We start from the raw sequence: 24,857 nt of genomic DNA, 5'->3' as shown, positions 1-24,857 counted from the left end.
AGGATATCGCTTTTAGGATGACCACAGATCGAGCATGGCCACCTGGAGATGCGGCCTGATTTGTCACATTTTGCAGATTTTGATTTCAGCTACTGCTAGTGCTTCACTGACATTTTTTGAGATGTTTTTACTTTTTGCGGTTTCCTAAAGACAAAAAACTATTTTGTTGCTTTGGGGAAGCAGTAGCAAATGAGAAAAAGTAAGTTGAAAAACGCAAAATCAGACTGTTATTGAAAATTAACAGTCTGACTAAAATCTACAAAATCAAATTTTCTTTGTTTTTCAACATGTGAGGATGTTAAAACCTATTATGTCATCTGGGGAAAAGAATAAAGAAAGCGTAAAAATCTAATTTTTAGAAAAATTCATTTAAACATTCGCCCAAAGTTAGAAAAACCTGGAAATTTCTGGAAAATGTGTCAAATCAGGCCGTATCTTTAGGTGGCCATGGATCGAGCTATAACGATTGTGTTACGTGGTGACATTGAAGCGTTATAGCTATAAGCGAAACATAACGTGGTGACATTGAAGCGCCTAAAAGGTGTAGGTCTGTCGTAATAAAGCTAAAGCGCGGTCTTGGGGAGCAAATATAATGCAAACACAAAGCACCATTCAGAAGGCTATGACAGACATAAATGTTTGTTTGGTTTATCTTTATCCTGCATTGCGGGAAAGCGGACTTGAGCGCTATGCATCGGTGTACGCCTTCCGACGTACACCTGACCCACGCTGCAGCCGACGGCAATGTCTGTTTCCGGTTGTCTACTCTACTTATGACTTAAATTTGGTACTACCCATTACTCGAAATCGATCACTGGGTAATCGTAAATTATCGTAAAGTTTCTTGCCCAGAGAAACAACAGCAAGGGTGGCTGGAGTCGAACATGCAGGCTCTCGACTGCGAGCCCAACGCGCTAACCACTCGGCCACTGCTGCCGAAATGTAAAGAAATAGGCTGTTTAAAAGACATCTGAAGCCATTATTTTATAATCTGTAGAGACAGAATTATTTTGTCTCATTAAATTCAAATAAATGTCACTGCTCATGAACAGTGATGTACATGGTGATTCGTTTAATAAACAATCTCACTTGAAAAATGCTACATGAAAAACAAACGAGCCAAACGACATAAAGATGAACCTTGCTGTAGTTCAGCACGTTGAACAAACGTAACAATGGCAAAACTTGCACTCCGACGTGGACGGAAGAAGATGCTGTTAAGACGTTAATTAAAATCTTCAAAAAAAATTATCCAAGTAAAGGGATAAGAGCAATGTATTTCAACGGTGGAATGATTAATTATCCCACATTTACGTTTCGGTGATTTCTTTCTACAATAAAGAAAAATGCACACCCAGAAACACTTTCCATCCGCATGGTATCATAAAAGCAGAAATTTTGAAAATGCTCCCTTGTAACAGGCTGAGCAAATCAGTCCTTATTACACCGATGTTAAATCTGTAAACAGTATACAAAGATCTGATTGCTAACTAGCAGGTAGTAAAGTAGCCATAGTTAATAAAATGTGCAGAAGGGAGGTGAGGGTTGTCTGGTCTGTCCTCACACAAGTGTGGTCGACGTTGCCTGCATACATTGGGAGTGCAGTGCACGTTCAGTAGCTCGCTAAGCTTATGTTCAGTGAGAAACAGTTTGGTTTATGATGTCGAAATGAAACAAGTCCCGAAAACGTACACGAAGTAGAAATTGCATCACCCATCTAAACGGCGAATTGTGCCACTAACGTATCGAAAAGCTTTCGTGGGTGATGGACGTTGGGCAATATAATGTTGAACTCAATCTGAAGCGGTGCACTTTAGAAAAAGCTGATAATGTAAAGATAATTTCTTGTGAAATTGAAGCTATTAGGCAAAAGAAGAACAGAGTCAGATGATTCCACACGCATGAGAACAACAGCAATCAGTGTCAGTAAAAATATCTTCCATACGCAAAAATTTAAAATCTGCACACAAACATATAAATGTAGACTCGCCATTTAAATACACAGTCAATGAATGTGCGATCTTACAAGTGAGAAAGATTAGCTTTTAGCCGCCTCGTAAATTCCGTGGCCGAAAACTCCCGTTCTCGAAGTAGCATCAGTTTGATGATGCTTGAAAGCTGCAAGCCGCCTCTGGGGAGAGCGAAAAGTTTCCAAATGTGCTGCGCCCTGGAACAATGGTGAAAAGACGTTTAATGACGTTTGACAAGACATATTCGAAATAGCAACTGATTTGTAGACTGCATGGTCGTAAAAGAAAAAGTACCTATTGACATATAATAAAAGTAATTTGCGTTCTTCTGGTGAATATTTACTAGGTTACCTCCTGATGTTAAAGAAGAACCAGAAGAACGCAAATTACTTTTATTATCAAATGCCTGGTGAACAGTCTCTCTCTGTTTTTACTATTGACATATAGTTGCTACTTTACAATGGAACGTGTTGCTCTATTTGTATTTTCAATAAATAAACGAATTCGAATAAATTAATCGAATAAATAAATCAATTCGAATAAATTATAAACAGGGACAATTGGACAGCAAATCAGCTCTTTTAGGTTTGATTTAACGTCCAAAGACATTATGTCAATGTAAACAACTGGCTTATTTGCTAGCAGAGACAACATCACGATTAAGTTAGAGTAAGCGTCCAAGTAATTATGTGCCCAACCCAAGCTACCGACTGTCTCGAACAAAGACGTTCAACGTATCTAATCATGGACATTATTGTACCGAGTCACTTGATGCCCCATTGAGTGTTTTAGGTGCTTTTTTATGCAGCAATATCTTAATAGACAACCCAGACGAGAATGATCAGCAGCGGCTCTACTTCTGATGCTTTGTCAGCATGACTGACTTCATCAAGCGGCAAAAAATGTATAAACTATCTGTTTAGCAGCAAAATGGCACTCCACAGAAACATATTGACAAAGAAAAGAAATTTGCAGGATAGCTACAAAGTTTAAAAAACGAATAAGTTGTTCTGTATGACGTCATTATGGATGGTTAAAAACGTTTTTTAGTCGTATTTTTTTAATTGTTTTGTTTTCTTTTTTTTTATACTATTTCCAATCATTTCATACATTTTTTCACGTAACAACTGTATTATCATGGGCGCCGATCCCTATAGGACAGCGGGGACATGTCCCCACCATCTTTTTACATTATTTTTATAACGTAAAAGGGAAAATATTAAACGAATGTCATAAATTTATTAGTCAGACGTTTAAAATCTATTGAAAGGAGGGGAGAACATTTTGAGGGGACTTCAGCATGGTCATGGTCAACCTCCTCAACTTCAAAAACCAGATACAAAATATCGGTCAGAGTATTTTGCAGTCATTGACAGCTGGCAACAAAATCTTACTGACTATTTCAAGTCGACCGATCTTGAGCACTACAAAATTCTGCAAGAATCACGTGTGGTAGACGACTATCCTGAGTTCTCTGACACAGAGTCCCTTGCACATGAACTATGCTTCTTCCTAAAGCAGTTCAATGGAAAGTCGGTGGAAGATTTTCAAATGATATTTAAGAAGATGCCATCCGCTGTTCGGCAAATGTTTCCGCAAGTGGAACTTTTAGTGCGACTTTTGCTCATTACACCAGCCAGCTCGTCTTCAGCTGAACGGTCATTTTCAACTTTCCGACGTGTCATAACTTGGTTACGATCTACCATGACACAGAAACGGCTAAATCATGCAATGGTCTGCCATGTGCACAACAAAGTTTTGAATTCGATAAACTTCCATGACCTCTCCAGGGACTTCGTTTTTAATTCGCCGGAGACTCGTTGCCGAGTGTTTGGACGTTTGCTGTCCAATGCTGACACTGACAATTAAAATATATAGGCTATATACACCGCATTAAACTTGTACTTACTGTATTTGTTTGCTTGTCAGAACAGACCCCCGATCTCTCTAGCCCGCTTCGCTCGTCGGCCCTTCCTACCTTTCCTAGTAAATGTCCCCACCAATTTTAGAGAGCGATCGGCGCCCATGTATTAACAAAGAACTGTAAAAGTCTAATTAGTGAATTGCAGTCTAGTCGACTGATAGGCCTACAGCATGGGCTCTATCCAAGGGGGGTGAGGGAGGTGACCACCCCCCCACTAATTGGAGTGGGGGGGGGGGTGATCAATGCAAAATCACCCCCCCCCCCACACTCATTTGGCTTTGAAAAGGTTTTGTGATATTTTATTGATCAAATTTTGAAAAATATATTTTCGCTGTTAGCAAATTTTGAATTTTTTATCAATATGAATATATATTTCATTTCAATATGATTTTTTGGTTTGGCAACCCTAAACTACGAGCCAGGCGTTTACACTGTGTTTTAACTTAGTTTGCTTGGTAGCCACTTTAACAAGAAAAAATTCTGCCACTGCAAATGACTAGAATGACACCGCCAACCAATCAAAACATGTTACAAGAGGCTACCGTCCAATTGTGACCTTTCTCGCACTTAGCCAGAGAGTTAATCTTTGTTTTGAACTTTATTTGGTATTTACAGAAGAAAAAAGAACAATAGCAGTGGTGGGAATCGAACTCGCGTCAATGAAATGACTACTTTCTAACCCTAACCCCTAAAAAGCCAACCAGCTGCCAACTTAGTCGGCAGCAGTGGCCGAGTGGTTAGCGCGTTGGGCTCGCAGTCGAGAGCCTGCATGTTCGACTCCACCCCCCCTTGCTGTTGTTTCTCTAGAGAAGAAACTTCACTATAAGTATAATTGCCTCTACCCAGTGATCGATTTCGAGTAATGGGTAGTACCAAATTTAAGTCATAAGTAGAGTAGACAACCGGAAACAGACATTGCCGTCGGCTGCAGCGTGGGTCAGGTGTACGTCAGAAGGCATACACTGATGCATAGCGCTCAAGTCCGCTTTCTCGCAATGCAGGGTAAAAATATGAAAAACAAACAAACAGCTGATAGAAAATCCAGCACTTGATTTGCTTTGTACTAACATCTTATTTTCGCCCTTTTTCACGTCACGGAAAACGTAGTTTATGATTGGTTCGAGTTTTCATTTGCAGTGCCAGAATTATTTCTTGTTAAGTGACTACCAGTTTGCTTACCCAAAAATGCCCTTTCCGAAACATACTTTGTGAAACAACTTTGAAACCCCATGCTTCGATCAGAAAGAAGCTGATGCTGCAATGGGGGGTCTGGGGGGCTGCGCCCCCTAGAAGTTGAAATGACTATGACAATTTTAGCGCACTGTCCAAAAATCACCCCCCTCCCCCGAATTCTAAAAGTGGATAGAGCCCCTGGCCTACAGGTTAACTTAGCGATAAAAAGTAGACAGCAGCTACCACATTAAATTGGCAAATTCAAGTTCTTTCAATTTAAATTTAATAAACTTGAATTTGTCGATTTACAATAGTGTGGTAGCCTACTCTCCAAATCTAGACTATTAAAGTCTCTACAGTTTTTAATTATTTTATCACACTACGCATCCTTTTGGCATATTGATGAAGTCAAAAAATGATTTTAATAGAAAGTTTAGTGACAAAGTTTTATTTTGGTAACTTATCTATGTCTTGTTGATTTCAGAATAGATACTTCAGGGAACTAAAAGTGCAAATTTTGTTCCAGGACTTAAATTTTAGACAGATTGTTTGTACAACAAAACGAGCGCAAAAAACGACTCATATCCCATATTTCTGAGTAAAAAATTGAATCTAATGATGAAATAAGCTCTACTGCACAGATGCTCTCGTGCAGATTAGAATACAACGACTTTGGAACAGTTCTCATATCATGACGACGAGAATAACACAATTAAGTTTTCTTTAATTCGTAGCTAGTCATTCGTTCTATTTACCCGACTGAACTTTGGCATGTGCCAAAGAGGGGGGTCTTCCACGGGGGGCATGTACCTCCTCAAAAGGGTTGCTCTGGTTTCATAAATTTTTCCGTCAAGTTTTTTCTGAGGAAAAATGTAATAAGAATGGATGAGTTTATTTGAAAAATAGGAAACAGTCACTCTCATAGGTATCACATAGCCTACACATGGAACAGTTCGTTCCAGGCAAAAGCTTAAACCACTTTGAGCTTGTTGTTCTTGAAAGTTAAGGTCAGCAAAAAAACTGAAAGTAATAACTTAGTAGGCTACAGAATACCCTTTATAGCCACCTGTTGCACAGTCCTGGCCCGCAATGCCATTTCCGACGCGCGTCTTGCAGCCAACCACCTATCCTGGTACTTATGCTCTAAGAGGTCGTACACTGGTGTGGAAGGCCGAGTACTGATGCCAAAGGTCATGTCCGGTGGAATACGTTTCGTTAAAACCTTCATCTTATCTTCATCCGACAATCGCCTGCGCAGGTCATTTGTGGCGCGGAATACGGAGTGTTCCTGATCATAACCAACAAAACATCGCGTGTTAGTAAAGTGGATGATTTCACAAGTTACTTACTTAAAGCGATCACAAAAACTTTTGATTTGAAAATCGCCAAATCCAGATTTGAATTCAAATCTTCTAAATGTAAGCGTGGATGACAAACAACGATTTGCACACTTTCAATCTACGTCACTGTTAATATTGTTTACGGTATATCATTTGTACTGTGTCCTTGTCCATATTTGATACCAAACTGTAGAACTCATAAAGGATGATACATTCAATCTCGCGCCACTTTGCTTTGAGCACGTGGTTAATATCCTATCAGAAGAAAATACCATAAATAAATAATAATCAACGTGTTTTTATTTGGGCCCATTGCGATAACATACAGTACACTGCGATCACAGATGCGATACAACAGACGACAGGAAGCAGCGAAGTGACATATAGTCTTCGAGTCAGCTGCTCCCCTTAGTTTGGCTTGCCATTAAGTGTCTTTGCCGAGACACAGCCACGTGCTCTGGAGCGGTGTCGAACCCACGTCCTTTCGAACGTCGCGCATACGTTCTCACCACTCGGCTACGCAGCCATACGTGCAAGAACACACAACGAGTGCACCCGGATAGGGAATCAAGCAATAAACGGCTTATATCAGACATCAAACGTCACAATAAGATCGGTAGCCTATATCACTTCCCATCAATCACTATTATAAATTGTAAAAATTTCAGGGATTGCTTGTAGCCTGATGCACTCGTTGAAAAAAAGTCATAACTTTTTCTAAAGACTAAATACTATTAATACTACAAAACTGCTCAATGCCCAGCAAAAAAGCAGAGCAAATTACATCAAATATAGTTATTACTTTCTAAAAATGCTACAGCCTGTTTCAGCCCTAAAGGGGGATCATCAGAAGGTCCTTATTCAAAAAGAATAGTACCGTATTCTAATATATGATAATAAAAGCTTATTGTTGGTTGTAGGCTGCAGACTGTCAGTAGGTAATCATCATCATTATGTTGCTTTCTCGCATTGAGGGTCAGATACAATGTGCCATTGTTCTTTATGAGCTGCTCGTACTGCATTTTCATAATTTCTGTTTGCCCATTTAGAGATGTTTGTTGTCCACATAACTGTTGGTCTGCCTTTGTTTTTTTACCATTTATCTTCCCTTAATTAATGATTTTTGTAACAAGTTTTGCCTTATTGTGTTTCCGCAATATTTCAATTTTTTGATTTGACTATTTGTGAGAAAATTTTGCTTGAATTGTCAGTAATCAGATAAAAAAAAATTGACCACTGAATGAAGCTTTTTAGGGTGACAGGATGTGACCCATACAGGGCATGTGACCCATACCCATCTGGTGTTGCACAGAAGCACAGAGGCAATGCTGCCATCTTAAGGGTTTGTGGATTAGTGCTCCATCCAGAGTTGGTAAGCTTCTTCATGGTATTGTTTCTGTCTTAACTTTAAATTTTGTGTTTTCAATGTTCCTTTAGCAGCTGCGAGTTTGATCTAATGTCACTCCAAGGTACACTAGGTTAGGACAATGTTCCAGATTCTATTTGAATAAGGACCTTCTGATGATTCCCCTTTTAGGGTGAACCAGGCTGTAAAGGTTTTAGAAAGCAATAACTATATTTGATGTCATTATTTTTCTATTAATAAATTGAGCTTCGCTTTTAACAGCATGATTGTTGTTTACTTCACAAATGTAGATACAAATTATCTGTTTTAGCCTAATGCTGCGGGTTTGCACTAGCTTTTGGAACACAGTTTCCTAGTAATGTGCTATAGCAAAACATATCAAGCTTTTTCTATTAAGTTAGTCAGATTACTTGTAAGCATGTTACCTTAGCAGTGACCAGACCACAATCAATTGCTCCTCTATTCAAAGCAATAAAATCTTTCTCAGCAATTTTTTCCTTTCGTTTTCGAATAGGAATCAGTTCCCGTGTTATCATTGCTTCTGCGGCCCCACCATCCAGTGCTAGATTAGGCTTCCCATAGATGAAGCCATCATTTGGCAAGGTGAAGCAACGTTTCAAAGGCCGACCCAACTCGGACTGCAAATGTTACATTAAAGTAGCAGAATAAACATATCACATCTGAATATGAATGCAACTTACAATTAAAATATCAACATAGTTGATGATAGGATCTTCTAATTGGTTTCAGTAGGTATCTAACTTAGGGAAAAGCTTAAAAAGTACCAACAACTCACATATGTTACATTCCATTGAGCATTTGTAAGTCAAATAAAATGATCTATTGACTATGCCTCATCTTTAAAGGATGATGGTCTTAACGTGGAAATAAAATACCAAAAATTCTATTTTTCTTTAACAAACATTTTGCTGCCTTGAAGATGGCTTTTTAAATTAAGAGTAGGCCTAGTCTATTCATTTTCAGTTGGATACTGTATTCAAATAGAAACACAAATTAACTTCAAATTTACCATGACATGCATACAGTTATGCTTTAGGGTCCACGTCTTTTAGGCGCAGACAGTTAGGCGCCGGTCAAGTAAGCGCGCACACTGTGGCGTCTGGATATTTAGATGCGGAGCACTGTGGAGCCCGTTCATTTAGGTGCTATTCCTAGTAAAGACTGCAGATTGTATGAGCTCAGCTTTGGCGAAACCGAGTCGGGGTTTTGACGGAAAACTAAGTTACTCTTCACTCAAGCCTACCACCTGCTTCAATATAGCCTACAGTATATTTTTTACTGATGTTTAGTGTAGTTATTATTTGACTTATATAACTAAAAGTGAACTCAGTCATGTTCGGAAATTTGAATAATTTATTGATAAAGCTTTCGCCGACGCAAACCTGGACTAACAACAAATAAATGCTGAACACACCCATTAAAAAAACAATATATTTTATTGTTCAATACAACATTTTGTGTGAAAAGCATTGCCGGTTTAAGCAGCTTCACTCACCGAAGCCATGACATATTTTTCTATTCAATATAACATTTTGTGTGAAAAGCATTGCCCTACCTGCCAAGCTGATACAATCTGCAGACTTACTAGGAATGGCACCTAAATGAACGGGCGCCAATGTGCTCCGCACCTAAATGTCCAGATGCCACAGTGTGCGCGCCTATTTCACCAGCGCCTAACTGTCTGCGCCTAAAAGACTTGCTCCCATGCTTTATACATTTCTAAGAAGTAAAAAAAAAACATTCTAAAACATCAATTGCCATACCATAGTTTACCAATAATTTTATTGTTCTATTGCTATGGTGATTAGTCGACATGTTTCTGGTGCAGTATCAACTGACATTAAAATACAGAACAAAATTAGGAAAATAAAGCTGTGTAGCACTGTAGCATTCTTTGTCAATACAGTAGGCCTGCTCACCTTCATGAGAAGTGGATTCTCATCCATGGTGTCTCTGTGTATTCCAAGGCGATACTCCCCCATGCTTACTTATGGGAACAAAGAAATTAAGAACAACAACAATCACCCAGATGCAAACTAAAAGATTCAGTATAAAAATCTGTAACTTTAATTACACCTGGCTATGAAGTGAAAAGTTAAACTCACAAAATAACAGCAGACATGGGTTTTGATTTAAGAAAGTATCATATTATATACAGTAGTTCTTCTCTTCAAAATATTAAAGCCTCTACCTTACCAAATCAAAGAATGAAAACAAAATCAAAGTACACTGTCAATCTACCTTATCAAAGCCTCTACAAGTATGGATAACCATAGGCGTCGATTTTTTCTTAGAAGAGAGGAATTCTGGGTGGGCGAGGGTTTTCAAACAGATTTCATTGAATGTGTATATATGTTCGCAAATTCGCAATGGTTAGTCTTTCTCACAAAGACTGCGTTTAGCGTCGCTGCAGCAATTAAGCTTTAATAGGTTTGATGTTTGCTTTCTTGCGATCTTATGAGCCCTGCTAAACTAAACAAACTTCTTTTAAGTTTTCCTTTGCGACCTAAAAAGCGCGTGACTCGCGACCTGTTGCCTTTAAAGTGGCGCCTTCGCATTTGCCGCATTTTGATTTGTAAAAAGCAAAAATTTTTAAAAAGAGATTGTTTCAGTACGTCTTTAGTTTGTATCGGTTATTTTATTGTCATGTTCAATATGATGTCATATTCCCTTACGCTGACTCGGAACTGAAGTTTGATTGTGACGTAACGAAAGTGAGACCATTCGGAGAAAAGATCAAACGTGGCTTTCTCTCACCAGGAATTGCCAGCGTGTGGCAGTTGCGGTAGCAACAACAATGCAGTGAGCACCGCATTTTTTCAACGCAGCGTTGTTGCGGAATTGCTTTGTTCTGTCGGATACCTAGCGAGAGACATAGCGTAAAACATGGAGTTGCGCTGCAGTTGGTTGGATAATTCAGCGTTTAACAAAAACGGAAATAATTGTAACAAACAGTTCATAAGTGTCATGAAGACAGGGTGGGTGAAACATATTTTGCCCAGCCTCGTTTCACCGCCGGGTGGGCGTCGCCCACCCGGCCCACCCTATTTCGACGCCTATGTGCATAACTGTCAGGAATAACCTATCAGAGGCCATCTCAGTCCAAGGATAAAGGTCAACTAACCAAGCTGTCTGTACAATAGCTCAGTTGGACATGTGATTTGTTAACAAGTAAATGGCAAGATTAAGCAACAAGGTAATTTAGCCCTCTGGTTGTGCATTTGAAATGCACAAAACAACTCTCCATTCAGCAACACTCAGTAGATAAATTAATTCAGAATTTGCAATACTTCAAGAACAAGCAGCAACTTTACTCTGTTAATCTTGGTGACCAGGCCCATGTCAGTTGTGTAAGTGTTCTACAGGTACATGGAATTGCTAGGATAAACCTTTTAACAAAGTCCTCTCTGTCTTAGGATATCGATTTCTGCAACCAATCAAGATGAGCTAAACAAAAAAAATTTTGATTGGTTGATAGTGCTTCAAACTAGGTATGATAAAGAAGCTGGCAGTGTCTACTAAAGCACTTCATTGAAACATAAACAAGCACTGGTGGTCAATTGCTCTTTCTAATGCAACAAATCGAAGATGGGTGGCAGGGATAGTGAGTGGGGCTGCATTTGTTGATTTATCCCAGACCTATGATTACAGCTAACCACCATCTTCTGCTAAACAAAGTCTTGCAGTTGTCCAATGATGCTGCACGAACAAAGCTATTAGCAACGTTACTTTTCAACTGACAGTTTCAAGTATACCTGAATTAAAACATAGGTTTCTGGTATCATCAACAGAATGAGCTTCCTTGAGGAAGTGTTCTAGACCTATTATTGAATAATATGCACACTACTGATCAGCCAATAAACCAACTCATCAAGCCACTTATATGCCAACGACCAGTGTACAACTTCACAAGAAAAGACCTGTGTTCCTGCTGAACAAAACCTTACAAAGGCCCTCCATGAGTTAACACAATACTACACCAACAATCCTCTACAAACCAGTGCTTCACAAGGCATACGTGTGTTCCTTCAAACTCAAAAACAGAAAAGCCTCAAAAACCTTTAAAATCTCTTGGTAGGGAATTGGAACATTGTCCTAACCCAGTGTACCTTGAATTGACATTAGATCATACTCTCAGCTGTAAAAAGAACATTGAAAATACAAAGCCTAAAGTTACGACAAAAACAATACCATGAAGAAGCTTACCAACTCTGGAAAGAGCACTAATCCATAAACCCTTAAGATGGCAGCATTGCCTCTGTTCTACTCAACACCAGAACATACATGCCCTGTATGGGTCACATCCTGTCACCCTAAAAAGCTTCATTCAGTGGTCAATCTTTCTTTTCATCTGATCACTGACAATTCAAGCAAAATCTTCTCACAAATAGTCAAATCAAAAAATTGAAATATTGCGGAAACACAATAAGGCAAAACTTGTTACAAAGGCAATAATTAAGGGAAGATAAATGGTAAAAAACAAAGGCAGACCAACAGTGATGTGGACAACAAACATCTCTAAATGGGCAAAAACAAATAATAATGAAAATGAAGTACTGTACGAACAGCTCACAATCAAGAACTATGGCACATTGTATTTGACCCTCAATACGAGAAAGGAACATAATGATGATAATTACTGACAGTCTGAAGCCTACAACCAACAATAAGCTTTGCTTGCTGGCAGTGCACCATTAGACAATAGAAGAGATTTGCTCAGCCAAGCAGATAGGCTGAAGTAAAAATGTGATAACATCTTCTCTATGAACAAACTGTAGCACTGACCAGATTGATGAAGAAAACACTTCCTAATATACAGACGCTACCCTCAACAAAAGAAGAAGCAAGGCTTTAGCAATACTATGATCAACACAAGAATAACTTATCCCACCTGAAATGAAGACTTCATCATTAAAGTCCATTCCCCAGGACCAAACACCACTTGGGAAAAGTAGACAACACTGAATTGACTCTAAATCGCTGTTAACCATACCAGACCTCAATGGTGATATGGGGCTGTAAGGCAAACTCAATTACATTTTATTGTGGCAGTGGCACTAAGGTGGAAAAAGTAATAGCAGAAGTACGACTGAAGCAAATATAGCGCCTCTCCTTTACTGTTACATTAAGAAAAAGGTAGTTTCGCTACTGCAGTCGTAATTTCAACAAAAACATAGCGGTGCTACAAAAGTAAGTAGTACACTACTGCCCACTTGTGTTTATTTAAGCCTACCATATTTTCATCGCCTAAAAAGAGGACACGCTTTGCCAGCAAGTAGAATTTCACGCTTGAAGAATCGTTTACATCATTTTAGATCATTACAGTATAAGCCTACGCAGCAAAAGTTACCAGGAAAAAAAACAAGAAAACAGATTGACTGAACGTTTAACTTATTTTTTCTCACTTTTAGTGCTTCCTTAAGACAACAAATGATTTTATAATAATAATAATAATATAATAATAATCATGCTTTTATTTTATATTATTAAGAGTCAGCAAAAAGTGAAAAAAATTCCTAATTTTTAGACAGTTTCAGTCAGACAGCCATGATCGCAAAATCTGCAAAATGTGACAAATCAGGCACAATCTCCAGGTAGCCAAGCCTTAACTTTTTTTCAACAAGGAATGGTCAGCCATAACGAAATTGTTAAATTAGGCTACTTGCAAGAAATATGATTAAAACAGTAGGCTGCACATAACAGTTAAGATGCTGAAAACGGCGTGAACTAAAAATCTGTCCCTTTCCTTGCAAAGCTGTAGGCTTATCCATGCCACGATTTCTTTTACTGGAGGTTATGTGTTATACATTGGACTTATAAATATTCATTTCAATTTGTTTCAAATAACAAACGAACCAAACTGAGTTGGTAATCAACAATGTCTACAAGCGTTGTATTAATATAAAACATATGTAGGTAAAAGAATATTTTTTGTGAAAGTGCGAGCATGGCCTTTAAAATGTGGTTTAATATCTTACACTTACAGTGAACCAGGCAATGAACGTTCAACAACAGTTTCATAAAATGCGCCAATTTCTTGTAGCCTAGAATTTATAAATCAGTCTGTTACATTGGTAGCCTATACAAAATGTTTAGACAACAAATAGCCTACAAGCCGTCGCTGAAACGTCATCAAGCAATATAATCCCATTAAAAATATAAGCAAGAAAACTTAAACTGTCAAAAAAGAGGACATTTGACCATTTTTTTAGTGTCCTTGGAGGACAGTTCATTTTTCTTGAAAAAAGAGGACAAATCCTCTTAAAAGAGGGTGTATGGTAGCCCAATTGTACAGAGTAAAATGTTCTGGTACCTTAACTTGGATAACCATATGCTTTTTAATGCCTCCATGGTGCCTTTTAGTTTTTATGTATGCTTTTTAGTGACTTTAACATGAATAAAAGCATTATGTTATGCTATCTGCCATTGTACGTTCAAATGAATATAGAGTCTTTAAACTTGCATCTCTTTCTATGTCGGTTTAAGTACAACTCTAGCTTAAACAAACCACTTGTTTAAAACACAAATTTATTTTAAACTATAAGTTTCACAGCACAGTCCACACATCTACACTACCCGAACGTGACAAATCAGTCAATTTTCGTTTTCCAAAACTTTTCCAAAAGCAGATTTTGGTACACAGACTTGACACTTATACACAAAAATTTTGTTGGCATAACAACCACATTATTTCATATTTTTGATGGGGGCGAACTTGGTAGCCGCTTGAAGTTGAAATTATTGTTGTGCAGCTCAGTTTGTTTTCATTGTGTTTTTGAATACTTTCTTAAAATTACTTTAGCATGAAATAAGTATTTTAATTTTCTTCACAAACATGTCAACTATTCATCAACCACAATATAAACCAGGTTATTTATTTTACATCTATGCAATAAGTGTATCAAAAATAAAATAACAGCACACGCGCACAGTGGTTCTCAAACTTTTTTCAGTTTGAGACAACTGAGCTTGCCATGAACTACTCAAGTTCATAAGTTTTATTTTTGATTATCACAATGAAAACAATACTTGCTCCAACACACGTTTGGAAAAAGATGAAGGTGAATTAAATATTGGCAAGTTTTATTAATAAAGAAATAAAACAAAGTAACTTCAGCCAGTGGCGCCGCCAGACCTTCAACATTGGGGGGGCAAAATATTGACAGTGCAAAACAGTAGCATAGTCAAAAGTTTTGAAAGGGGGGGTGTTGACAGCCGGCGGGCGAAGCCCGATGGCGTGTTCGCCGAAGGCGACACTTAGCGGCGGGGGGTCTGGGGGCCTCCCCCAGAAAATTTTGAAAAATTACTTTCAGTTTAGTGCATTCTGAGAGCATTTTCAACAAAATTGTGAGTATGAATATTTCTGTAAAATGGTGCTGTCCGGTGGCATAGCAAAAGGATAAGATCATGTTTTCTTCGGCATTTTTCGAAAATAAAGCTAAGTCTCTATGTTTTCTTGTTGCTAATTCCAGACTGAGATATTTCAATGTTTGGTACTGGCAAAACTCGCTCTTTTAATGCAGTTTCGTTTAAAATTAGGCAAAGTTTGTTTTAGAGACATAGATTGATTGCTTTTTTTTGAGAGATTATTACTGTTTTATTAGGTCAATTTTCTCCTTGGTTGATTCAAAAAACGATCTTATTCCGGTAAGTCACTAACTTTTATGCTCTGAAGTCAACCCAAAGTTTAGAAAATGTAACGTCATAGAGGTCATACATCTTGATGAGTGTCAAACAAAAAACTTTGAGACAATGAAGTTACTTTAGGCTATTTCTGATATATTCAAGTTTTGTATAACGAATAGCTAGTGTTTAGATGTTAATCTAGATCGAACAAGCGATCTCAGCAGTTGCAGATGGCTTGCATCCTTGCACAGTTTGACGAGAAACTACATCATAGGCTACAACTTTTCTTGTAAACAATGTATTAACATCCGTAAATTCAATTTGAAAGGTTGAAACCCCCGAATCCCCTTCCCTTGGCTACGCCACTGGTGCAAGACATGCAAGACAGTGGCATATTATTTAATTTCTCTTGTTTTCTACCAGGGCTGGAAAAAATGTTTAACTTCCCGGGAATCTGTTTTTTAGAGAAAAAATTTCCCGCGGCTTACAATCACGATAATGAGAACCTTATATTTTACTGATCTCCGGAGCTGACGTAAACCTTAAAAGTCATGTCGACATATTCTTGATGCCCCCCTTATCGAAAATTGTTCTTTGTAATACCGCTTTGAAGGAGGATTACGACTATGAACAAAAGAATAAATGTTAAACTTCATTTTGAATTGAAAAGACATGACGTAATGTTATCCAACCTTAGTTATATATTTTTTCATTACGTAACGTCTTGTAGGAATAAATTGAAAATCAGTATGATCACTCAAAATGAAAGCAATGAGACTACGAATCCTCACTAAACCAATCAATCAATGGTCTTGTTGCACTGAAGATGACAACCTTATATTTCACTGATCCCCGGAGCTGACGTAAACCAGGCATAGATCTGTTGACTCAATGCAAACCCTTTGAAGGTTGGGGGGGGGGGCTGTCAATTCAACTTTTTTGTATCAACAGTTGTATCTCTAAAACCACTGAGGCTGCGACTACGAGATTTCTTGACTTTTCCTAACTTTTATTCACCTCTATTGAACTGAAATTTTGAGCGAATAAAGGGTATAAATTGAAAGATATAAGGCATTTCTCAGCACATCCTCTGAAATATTTCATATTCTATTGTGAAACATTTTCCCACCAGCTGGATGAAAGTAGCCCAATTAATTTGGCCCATGTCTCGTTAATCCTAACTGTTTCACAGCGTGAAGGGCATTGGCTGTATGTAAAATAATGTAAAAAAAATTAATCACAACATTACTATGCACGTTCTTCATTACTCTACCAAAAAATAATGTGTAAACTCACGCTACAAACTACACTCATAAGTGACCTCAACATTTCAACGTATATGAGCAGCTCTAAAATTCACATAGTTTTAATTTTCGGATATGCTCAGCGTGAATAATTTTACAAAGTGAATCCCAAATTTTGAAACCATGCCAAAATAACAGAGATATCACTCCTAAAGCATAAGAAGAATTGACAGCCCCCCCCAAACTAAGCAAGACTTCAGGAGCCCAACCTTCTAAGGGTTAAAAGTCATGTCGACTTATTCTTGATGCCCCCCTTATCGAAAATTGTTCTTTGTAGTACCGCTTCGAAGGTGGATTACGACTATAAACAAAAGAATAAATTTTAAACTTCATATTTGTATTGAAAATACATGACGTAATGTCTTCCAACCTTATCACATTTTTTTCATTACGTAATATTTACCACAACCAAACCACTTTTTACGATCGAATTTGTTAATTTATTATTCGGTAAAATGTTTAGATGATGTCACGTCATTACGCTGATTTGAGATATAATTTCATTCATGACGTCGTATGGATGAAAAACTTTTACAAGTTTTATACTCTGCTGAGATTAAAGAAGAAACATAAATGATAAATATTGGAGAAATTGAGTCTCCTTTACAACTTAAGAATCGAACAACGCAAAACTGCTGAAACAAAACGTTTTGTTTAAGTGAAAGAATCACTGCAAGCAACCAATGCCAAAATGCGCGCGGAAGAAGTCATGGGAGTGTGAGGGATCAAAATTTTAACAGGTTGTTATTTTTCTACATCAATGTGACGTTAGTTAAAACTTTAAAAAGTCTATATCTTTGCTTCTGTAGAAAATCCTTTAATCTAGTGTACAATTTAGTCATCAAGGTTTTCCATACTTTTTTTAAAGAGAGAGCTTTTACCCCCCCCCCCCCCCCCCCCCCCCCCCCCCCTTGCAACTTGAGTTGACTTACTTGAGGTTGGGATCCAAATATTAAAAAAAAATATTAATATGTATTAATAAAAAAAAAATTAAAAAGATGATGCCCAAAACATTGGGGGGGCAGCTGCCCCGCCTGCCCCCCCCCCCTGCCGGCGCCACTGACTTCAGCAGAACACAAATATAACGTAATAAAAAATAAACTCTAACCTTTTCGACACGTACGTGTGTCCTCATCAGGAATTAGACAAGTGTCGTTATAGTAGGCCTACATAGTTACAGTGCAAAGTCAAATTTACCTTACAATTTTCATTTTATGTATATTGCAGATATGTAATTCCTGATAAGGACACACGTACGTGTCGAAAACTGTCACGATTTCTTTCTATCTCTTACCAGGAAAAAGACTTGGAAAGGTTCAATGACGTAGTTTAATGGGTCAAACCGAAAAGCAGTCAATTAAACGTCGAATAATTCTACTAGTGAAATGATAATCTGACTTCTTGAAGAACTTTAACGAACGGCTTCTCAAATAACTCTAATTTCGAACACAATTTATATCAGCACCAATTCTCATCTACTTGTATTCAATTACTTCAAGTCTCAATCACCAATAATTTCTGCATCAACTACCAATCCGCAACTCATAACACAACTCTCATAATCAACTCATAATAATCATCATAATAATAATAATACAAAATACACCACTATTTATAGTTGGTTGTTCAGTCCAGTAACTTCGAGAAGGTTACGTAGTGTTGCATCACACGAACTCATCGTCGGTCACGTAGCATTGAGCGGCATAAACAAGCAAGTTTAAAGAAAACTCGAGATTGTCACGTAGGGCCGAAGGTTGTAGAAAACACGTTACATAATACAGATTTCGTAATCAGAGGTTACTTCAGGTCATAACCGATAATAACACATCGCACCAGAATTCTACAACCAAAACAACACGCTCGTTGAAGATACAAAGCAAGCCATCGCGAGGCATTGCACCTTGATTGTGACATACGCCCCCCTTAGAATATTGTTGCAAACAATATAACAACACAATCAATACAAAACATATTACAAAACAATTAATTACTCAATAAAACAGTTCTCATAAGTCCATCGTTGCACGATCTACCAACGATAGCTTTTCTCAAAACAATAGTCACGTTTTCGGCGAAAGTCTCCAACGTCCTCAACATTTTCAGTGCATCGGCGAGCGAGATGACCCATCTTCCTACATCGGAAACACCTCCTCTCCGGACAGTCCTTGGCGAGATGACCTTCTCTGTGACAGTTGTAGCAAGCCTTATCATCAAAAGAGCAGCTCCTGGCTATTTGTCCAATCTCCCCACATCGGTAGCAATGGTTGTCACGGCAACGTCTGTTTTCCGAATGTCCGCCGTCAGCAACGCACTCCCTGGCGAAGTGTCCGCGTCTACCGCATCTATAGCAAACTCCAAATGGTCGTCGCCTGCCTCTTCTCCTCGGTTCTTCGCGCTCGTAATATCCGTCATCGTGAGATCGTTGCTGATTATCTGCAGAACAATCTCGAGCAAAGTGACCATTCTTGCCACAAGAATAACAAGTAACTTCAGAATCTCTCTCAATAACATTTCCGATTATAAGATCAACTAAAGAGTTTTGTAAACATAACGTTTTCACAGTCCCACTACAATATGGAGTTCAATTCAATTCAATTTATTTTTCTTTGTCAGAATACAAAAGAAATGATATTGTGAAAAAGAAATACAGTAACAAAACCAACAAAAGGAAAAGGTGGCAAAACCATAATGGTTTAAGACGTGCATAAAAGGATCTAATATTGCGGTATATGCATCGATAAATATAGTTAAGCACGGCCACCAAACCTGATACATTAAAACAAGTAGATGAATAAGTTAAGAATCAGTCGCCTCCTCGTTCCTAAAACAACTGGAGCGTCAATTCTTAAAGCAATGAGTGTAACGTCCGCTTTGTCTATTTGATTGCTACGTTACAGTGACGTATTTTGTTTGTCGTTGACCTTTGCTCTATTGAACTGCCTGGTCAGTTTCTTCTGTCTAGATTGCTTCCAACAACACGACACATGAATTTGAATTGGTTTTCACGTGTTCTTTTAATGTGCTTTTTTAGACAATCTTTTAAACACAGGTAACTTTGAGATTTCTTAATTTGCGACCGTCCAGAGAAAAGCAATTTTGTAGCATGAAACAAATCGATTTACAGTACAATTTACGAATTCCCTTTCTCAAGGATTGACAATTATTGAAAAACGAATAGGTCATAATGGTTGTATAATTCAATGAAAACTGACGTTGTATCGTCGACTAATAAGTTACTGATTTAACGAAAACAGACCACAGGTGCCAAACGCATATGCGAAAGAGGCCAAACAATATAAAAGAGAAACAAAAACAGGTGGCTTTTTTAGTACAGTGGTCGGCAAAAGAGAAAAAATCCAAATATTAACAAACGAGTCACAAATGAACGCAGAGGGCTTAACTTAAGAAAATTGGCAGTAACATTCCCTCCCCTTTAAGGCCTCGTACATTTGTTCAAATACACAGGTATAAACAACATGAGAAAACAAAATCAGCACAAATTTACATTGGTTTTGCAGGAACGATCAAGCATAACTTTTGAATTGGTCTGACAATCAAGGACTGTTTAGTTTGAACGCTAACGCTACGGACAATGCCATTTTTGTCGGGAAACGTTTGAATTACGCGACCCATGAGCCAATTGTTTCGGGGTGTGTTATCTGCGATTAAAACTATGTCCCCCACAGTCAGATTAGGAGATTTTTTGGTCCACCTTTGTTTTTGCTGGAGCAAAGGTAAGTACTCTTTTACCCACCGTGTCCAAAAGACGTCGGCCATGTATTGGACTTGTCTCCAGCGTTTTCGAGAGTAAAGCTCTTTTTTGTTTGTGAATGAGCCTGGAGGAAGGTTTATTTGCTGTTTTAGAAGAAGCAAATGGTTCGGTGTGAGAGCCTCCATGTCATTAGGATCGTCTGACGATTTTGTAAGTGGACGACTGTTAATAATGTTTTCTACTTCACACATGAAGGTAGTCAGCGTTTCATCTGTTAAAGTTTGGCCTTTACAGATAGCTGATAAGATTTTCCTAATGGATCTGATTTGTCTTTCCCACACACCTCCATGATGGGATGCACTTGGAGAGTTAAAGATCCACTTGATGCTTTTCTGTGTTAAAGCATCTTCGATTTGACTGTTGTTCCATGATTTGATGGCTTCTCTCATTTCTCGTTCACCGCCAACAAAGTTTGAACCATTGTCAGATCTAATTTCTTCTACTTGCCCTCTTCTTGCGATGAATCGTCGTAGAGCGAGTATAAAAGATGAAGTGTCAAGAGAGTTTGCGATTTCAATGTGTACGGCTCTTATTACAAGGCAAGTAAAAAATGACACCGTATCTTTTATGTTCTGTTCTACCCTTTTTAATAATAAATGGGCCAAAATAGTCTACACCAACATAGGTGAATGGAGGTTTGTCTGGTGTCAATCTGTTTTTAGGAAGATCAGCCATTTTTTGTGTGCTGAGTTTTCCGCTTCTTTTGCGGCAATCAACACATTTGGATAAAACCTTGCGGACTGCTGAATTGGCTTTTATAATCCATAGATTTTCGCGCAGGGCAGACAGGACGTGTTCCCTGCCACTGTGACCAAATGTGTCGTGCGTTTCTTGAATGATGAGAGGAACTATTTGGGAGCGATTTGGAAGGATAATTTGATGTTTTGCATCGTGTTTGAGAGGTGCAGCTTTGATGCGGCCACCAATTCTTAGTAAATTGTTTTCTAAGAAAGGGTCGAATTTTATTAAGCTACTGCAGTTGTTTAATGGCTTTTGTGCTTTCAGTTGGCTGATTTCGTTGGCAAAGTGTTTTGACTGAACAAAGGTAAAAATAAAGTCTTGTGCCTTTGTGAGCTCATCTGGAGACAAGCAAAGATTGTGTGCTGGGGCATTTTGTTTATTTGCAAGGTTAGTCAGTCTTAAAGTCAGAAATTTATGCTTACAACGGAAAAGCCAAGCAACGATTCTTTTCAGCTTGTACCAAGAAGAATACTTACCCAAAAGATCTTCCAGAAAGTGGGATTCGCTTTGGGTTGCAAAACACGTTTGCTTTGGTTGTTTAATTTCTGGGTCATTGTCCACGACTTCGAGAAATTTTGGTTGCTTAGGCCATTGAGATTGTGGTTTCCATAGAAATTCAGGGCCGTTTTTCCATTGATTGCATTGAAGAAAGTTTGGAATTGAGAGACCCCTTGAAGCATGATCAGCAGGATTACATTTAGTGGGAACGTATCTCCATTGGGAAATTGTTGAAGCATCTTTAATCTGTTGAACTCGATTTGAGACGAAGGTATGAAACGCTTTGTTTGAGTTGTTGAGATAGCGCAAGACAGTTGTGCTGTCGGTCCAAAAAATTGACTCTTTATTAAGATAAGGTACCTTTAACTCTCTTTGTAGTATTTTTTCAGAGCTAATTGAGATTGTAGCAGCTGATAACTCCAATCGAGGAATCGTCATTGCCTTCATTGGTGCAAGTCGAGTTTTTCCCAATAGTTTGATACTAGAGTTAACAGATTTCATGAATTGAGCTTGTTGAACAGATAATTCGGGTTTACAGTTAACAATTGAGTCAACAGCGTCAAAGCACATGTCGCACATTGGATGGGTAGAAGTTTTGGTAAAGAAATTTTTAGTTTTACTTTGATCCTGTTTGCTGTTAGGACAATTCACTAGCCAGCCAACGGCCGTTTTGATGGCATAATAGCCACCTTTTGCTTGTATTACTTCTTGTGGTTGGAGAACGTACGGATTGTCATTGCCGATAAGAAGTCCTACCTCTGCGTCAACATCGGGAATCGAGATGTTTGCAAATTCTGGAAAGTGTTTAGTGTCTTCTAGGGTAGGAATATCTGTATTTGAAACAGGAATTTGAAAAGTGGAGTAAAGAGAGCTTAGAGAAATGTATTTGTTTTCGTCAAAATCTGACATTTCGACATTTGTGACCACCTTTACCTTGTTACGTTTGCCAGTGTTGTTTAGCGTGATGGTACAAATATTAGTTTCTTGACAGTCGGCAATTTGCAACTTTTCTATCAAATCATTTGTTATGAAAGATGTTGTACTTCCACTGTCCAAAAACGCTTGTGTAGTGATAGTTTGATTACTTCCTTGCAGGCGAACCTTTACTGGGATTATGGGAAGCAGACTGCGAGAATTTGTTCGTGTGTTGACAAACCCATTGCGTATTGCTTGTGTAGGTTGATTGATATTAATTTTTTGAGTTGTGTCTTTAGGTGTGATATTTGTGGTGATTTGTGTTGCATCTGGGGGATGCAAGAGAGTAGTGTGGCGTTCAGTGCATCCTAGTTTTATGCAAGGGTCCTTCCTTTTACATTGATATGCCCAGTGACCAGCATTTAAACAGCACTTGCAGAGTTTGTTGTCGATTACAAATTTAAGCCTTTGGTCAATATTCATCATTCGAAATTGTTTGCATTGATTGAGAAAATGTTTATCTCTGCACAGATGGCATGTCCTTTCATGGTTCGACGATTTTATTAGCGTTGCAAAGGTTACGCTGCTCCTACGTTTGGAGTTGGAATCATCGAATTGTTTTTTAGTAGATTTTAGAATATCGCATGCCAAATTGGTCGTTTCTCTCGTTTTGCGCGAGACGTACCGTGAGAGATCTGAAAGGCTTATTTCTTGATTTCTTTCATGCAAAATTACGTCAACTTCGCGTAACCAGCTAGAATACCAGCCACTTGGCAAGCGTCTTATTATTTTTGTTATGGTATCCATGTTGTCCATTTTCTGTAAGTAATTCATGCCAGACAAAGTACATATGCAGGAAGTTAGTTCCGAAGAGAACTTGATTAGAGAATCCTTGTTAGAATTTTGAAGAGATGGGCCGTTTATGACGGAATCAACACATGCGCGAGCTATTTGAAATTTTTGACCGAAGGTTTGTTGTAGCAAAGCTCTTGCTTTTGTGTAACCTTCGTGGGGAAGCATGTATTGACACCCTTTTACCAAAGTGTGCGCAGAGCCTTTGGTGTATTGCAACAGATAAAAAAGTTTACGTTTAGGCTCTGTGAAATTACAATCAATTAACGTATCAAATGCGTCTATAAAACCACAGTATTCAGCAGAATTTCCATCAAAGATTGGGGGTTCTACAGACAACAGTGGGGACGGGTTGATAGTAATATTTGGAATTTGTTTCGAGTTTACTGATTGATTATTGTTTATTTGATTTAGTACAGGGGTCTGGGCATACGACGTACTCGGCTCATGTCTCACAAACGATTTATTTGTTACTGTTTGTGAAGGATTAATTTTGTTTGAAACGACAATAGATTCGTGAATGTTAGACCTGGCTTCTACGCCACTCAACGTTAATTGGGATAACATAGGATACACAGAATTATTGTTTACATTAGTTGCTAAATTCGATTGAAATTGTCCGTTTATATCAACATTGTCTTTAGACATTTTATAGCGCTCACCAGCATCTTCTTCCGATTCTTCCGAAAGTTGGGCAATTGTCTCTTGGAGCTCTGCCTTTAGTTTAGCTTCCTGGACTTGTTGCAGGAATTTTCTTTCTTGTTCTTCACGTAGCTGACTTTGTTTTAGGACCATTGTTTCAAATTCTGCCCTTGCTTTCGCTTGCTCTTGTTCCAACTCGCAGATCCTTTTTTGTGATTCCAATCGAGCTAATATTACCGCCTTCTTAATTTTAGCGCTCATTGTAGAGGAGCGGCTTTTGCTGGAAACTTTGCTGGTGCTGTCGCTTGGGTGCAGACTGCCATTTTCTGCTTGGTAGAGCATTTTTGATTGTGATCTTGTTGTCACCTTTGATGTTTGGGGTTCTGGATTTGTTGATTCTTCGGCATTTGATTTATCTGCCACGTCTGTCTCCTTTACAGAATTTGTTGCCATTTTCTTGACATTCAACTTCGCTCACTGTCAACAACGACGACTTTCTTGATTGAAATGTCTAAAAACTGAATGTAACGTCCGCTTTGTCTATTTGATTGCTACGTTACAGTGACGTATTTTGTTTGTCGTTGACCTTTGCTCTATTGAACTGCCTGGTCAGTTTCTTCTGTCTAGATTGCTTCCAACAACACGACACATGAATTTGAATTGGTTTTCACGTGTTCTTTTAATGTGCTTTTTTAGACAATCTTTTAAACACA

At 38.3% G+C, this 24,857-nt stretch overlaps 3 protein-coding genes across 3 annotated transcripts; all 3 read right to left on the bottom strand.

The window, feature by feature from the left end:
* Window positions 1-1,057: 1,057 nt before the first annotated feature.
* LOC145768588 (cilia- and flagella-associated protein 77-like) lies at window positions 1,058-9,870 on the bottom strand. The gene is made up of 5 exons (XM_082580116.1): window positions 9,714-9,870; window positions 8,199-8,411; window positions 6,134-6,355; window positions 5,823-5,927; window positions 1,058-2,167 (listed from the first exon to the last, which is right to left on the bottom strand). Exons 1-5 carry the CDS (start codon window positions 9,774-9,776, stop codon window positions 2,039-2,041), a joined length of 732 nt encoding a protein of 243 aa, XP_082436242.1. The 5' UTR covers window positions 9,777-9,870; the 3' UTR covers window positions 1,058-2,038.
* Window positions 9,871-20,225: 10,355 nt separating this feature from the next.
* LOC145768930 (uncharacterized) lies at window positions 20,226-20,885 on the bottom strand. The gene has a single exon (XM_082580533.1). The coding sequence runs from the start codon at window positions 20,883-20,885 to the stop codon at window positions 20,226-20,228; it is 660 nt and encodes a 219-aa protein (XP_082436659.1).
* A 124-nt stretch (window positions 20,886-21,009) lies between these two features.
* Window positions 21,010-24,597, bottom strand: LOC145768929 (uncharacterized). The gene has a single exon (XM_082580532.1). The coding sequence runs from the start codon at window positions 24,595-24,597 to the stop codon at window positions 21,010-21,012; it is 3,588 nt and encodes a 1,195-aa protein (XP_082436658.1).
* Between the last annotated feature and the right edge of the window lie 260 nt (window positions 24,598-24,857).

Source organism: Aplidium turbinatum, chromosome 4 (assembly GCF_918807975.1).
Source record: "Aplidium turbinatum chromosome 4, kaAplTurb1.1, whole genome shotgun sequence".
Taxonomy (NCBI): Eukaryota; Metazoa; Chordata; class Ascidiacea; order Aplousobranchia; family Polyclinidae; genus Aplidium; species Aplidium turbinatum.
This window is presented reverse-complemented; position numbering and strand designations above follow the sequence as displayed.

Bases quoted from the DNA above. Each gene is read 5' to 3' on its own strand.
- LOC145768929 (XM_082580532.1), bottom strand. From the start codon at position 24,597: ATGGCAACAAATTCTGTAAAGGAGACAGACGTGGCAGATAAATCAAAT.
- LOC145768588 (XM_082580116.1), bottom strand. From the start codon at position 9,776: ATGGGGGAGTATCGCCTTGGAATACACAGAGACACCATGGATGAGAAT. The intron at 8,412-9,713 runs GTGAGCAGGCCT...TAACATTTGCAG, and splicing joins AGAATCCACTTCTCATGAAG to TCCGAGTTGGGTCGGCCTTT. The intron at 2,168-5,822 runs GTAAATAGAACG...CCATTGTTCCAG, and splicing joins ACATGCCAAAGTTCAGTCGG to GGCGCAGCACATTTGGAAAC.
- LOC145768930 (XM_082580533.1), bottom strand. From the start codon at position 20,885: ATGAGAGAAGCCATCAAATCATGGAACAACAGTCAAATCGAAGATGCT.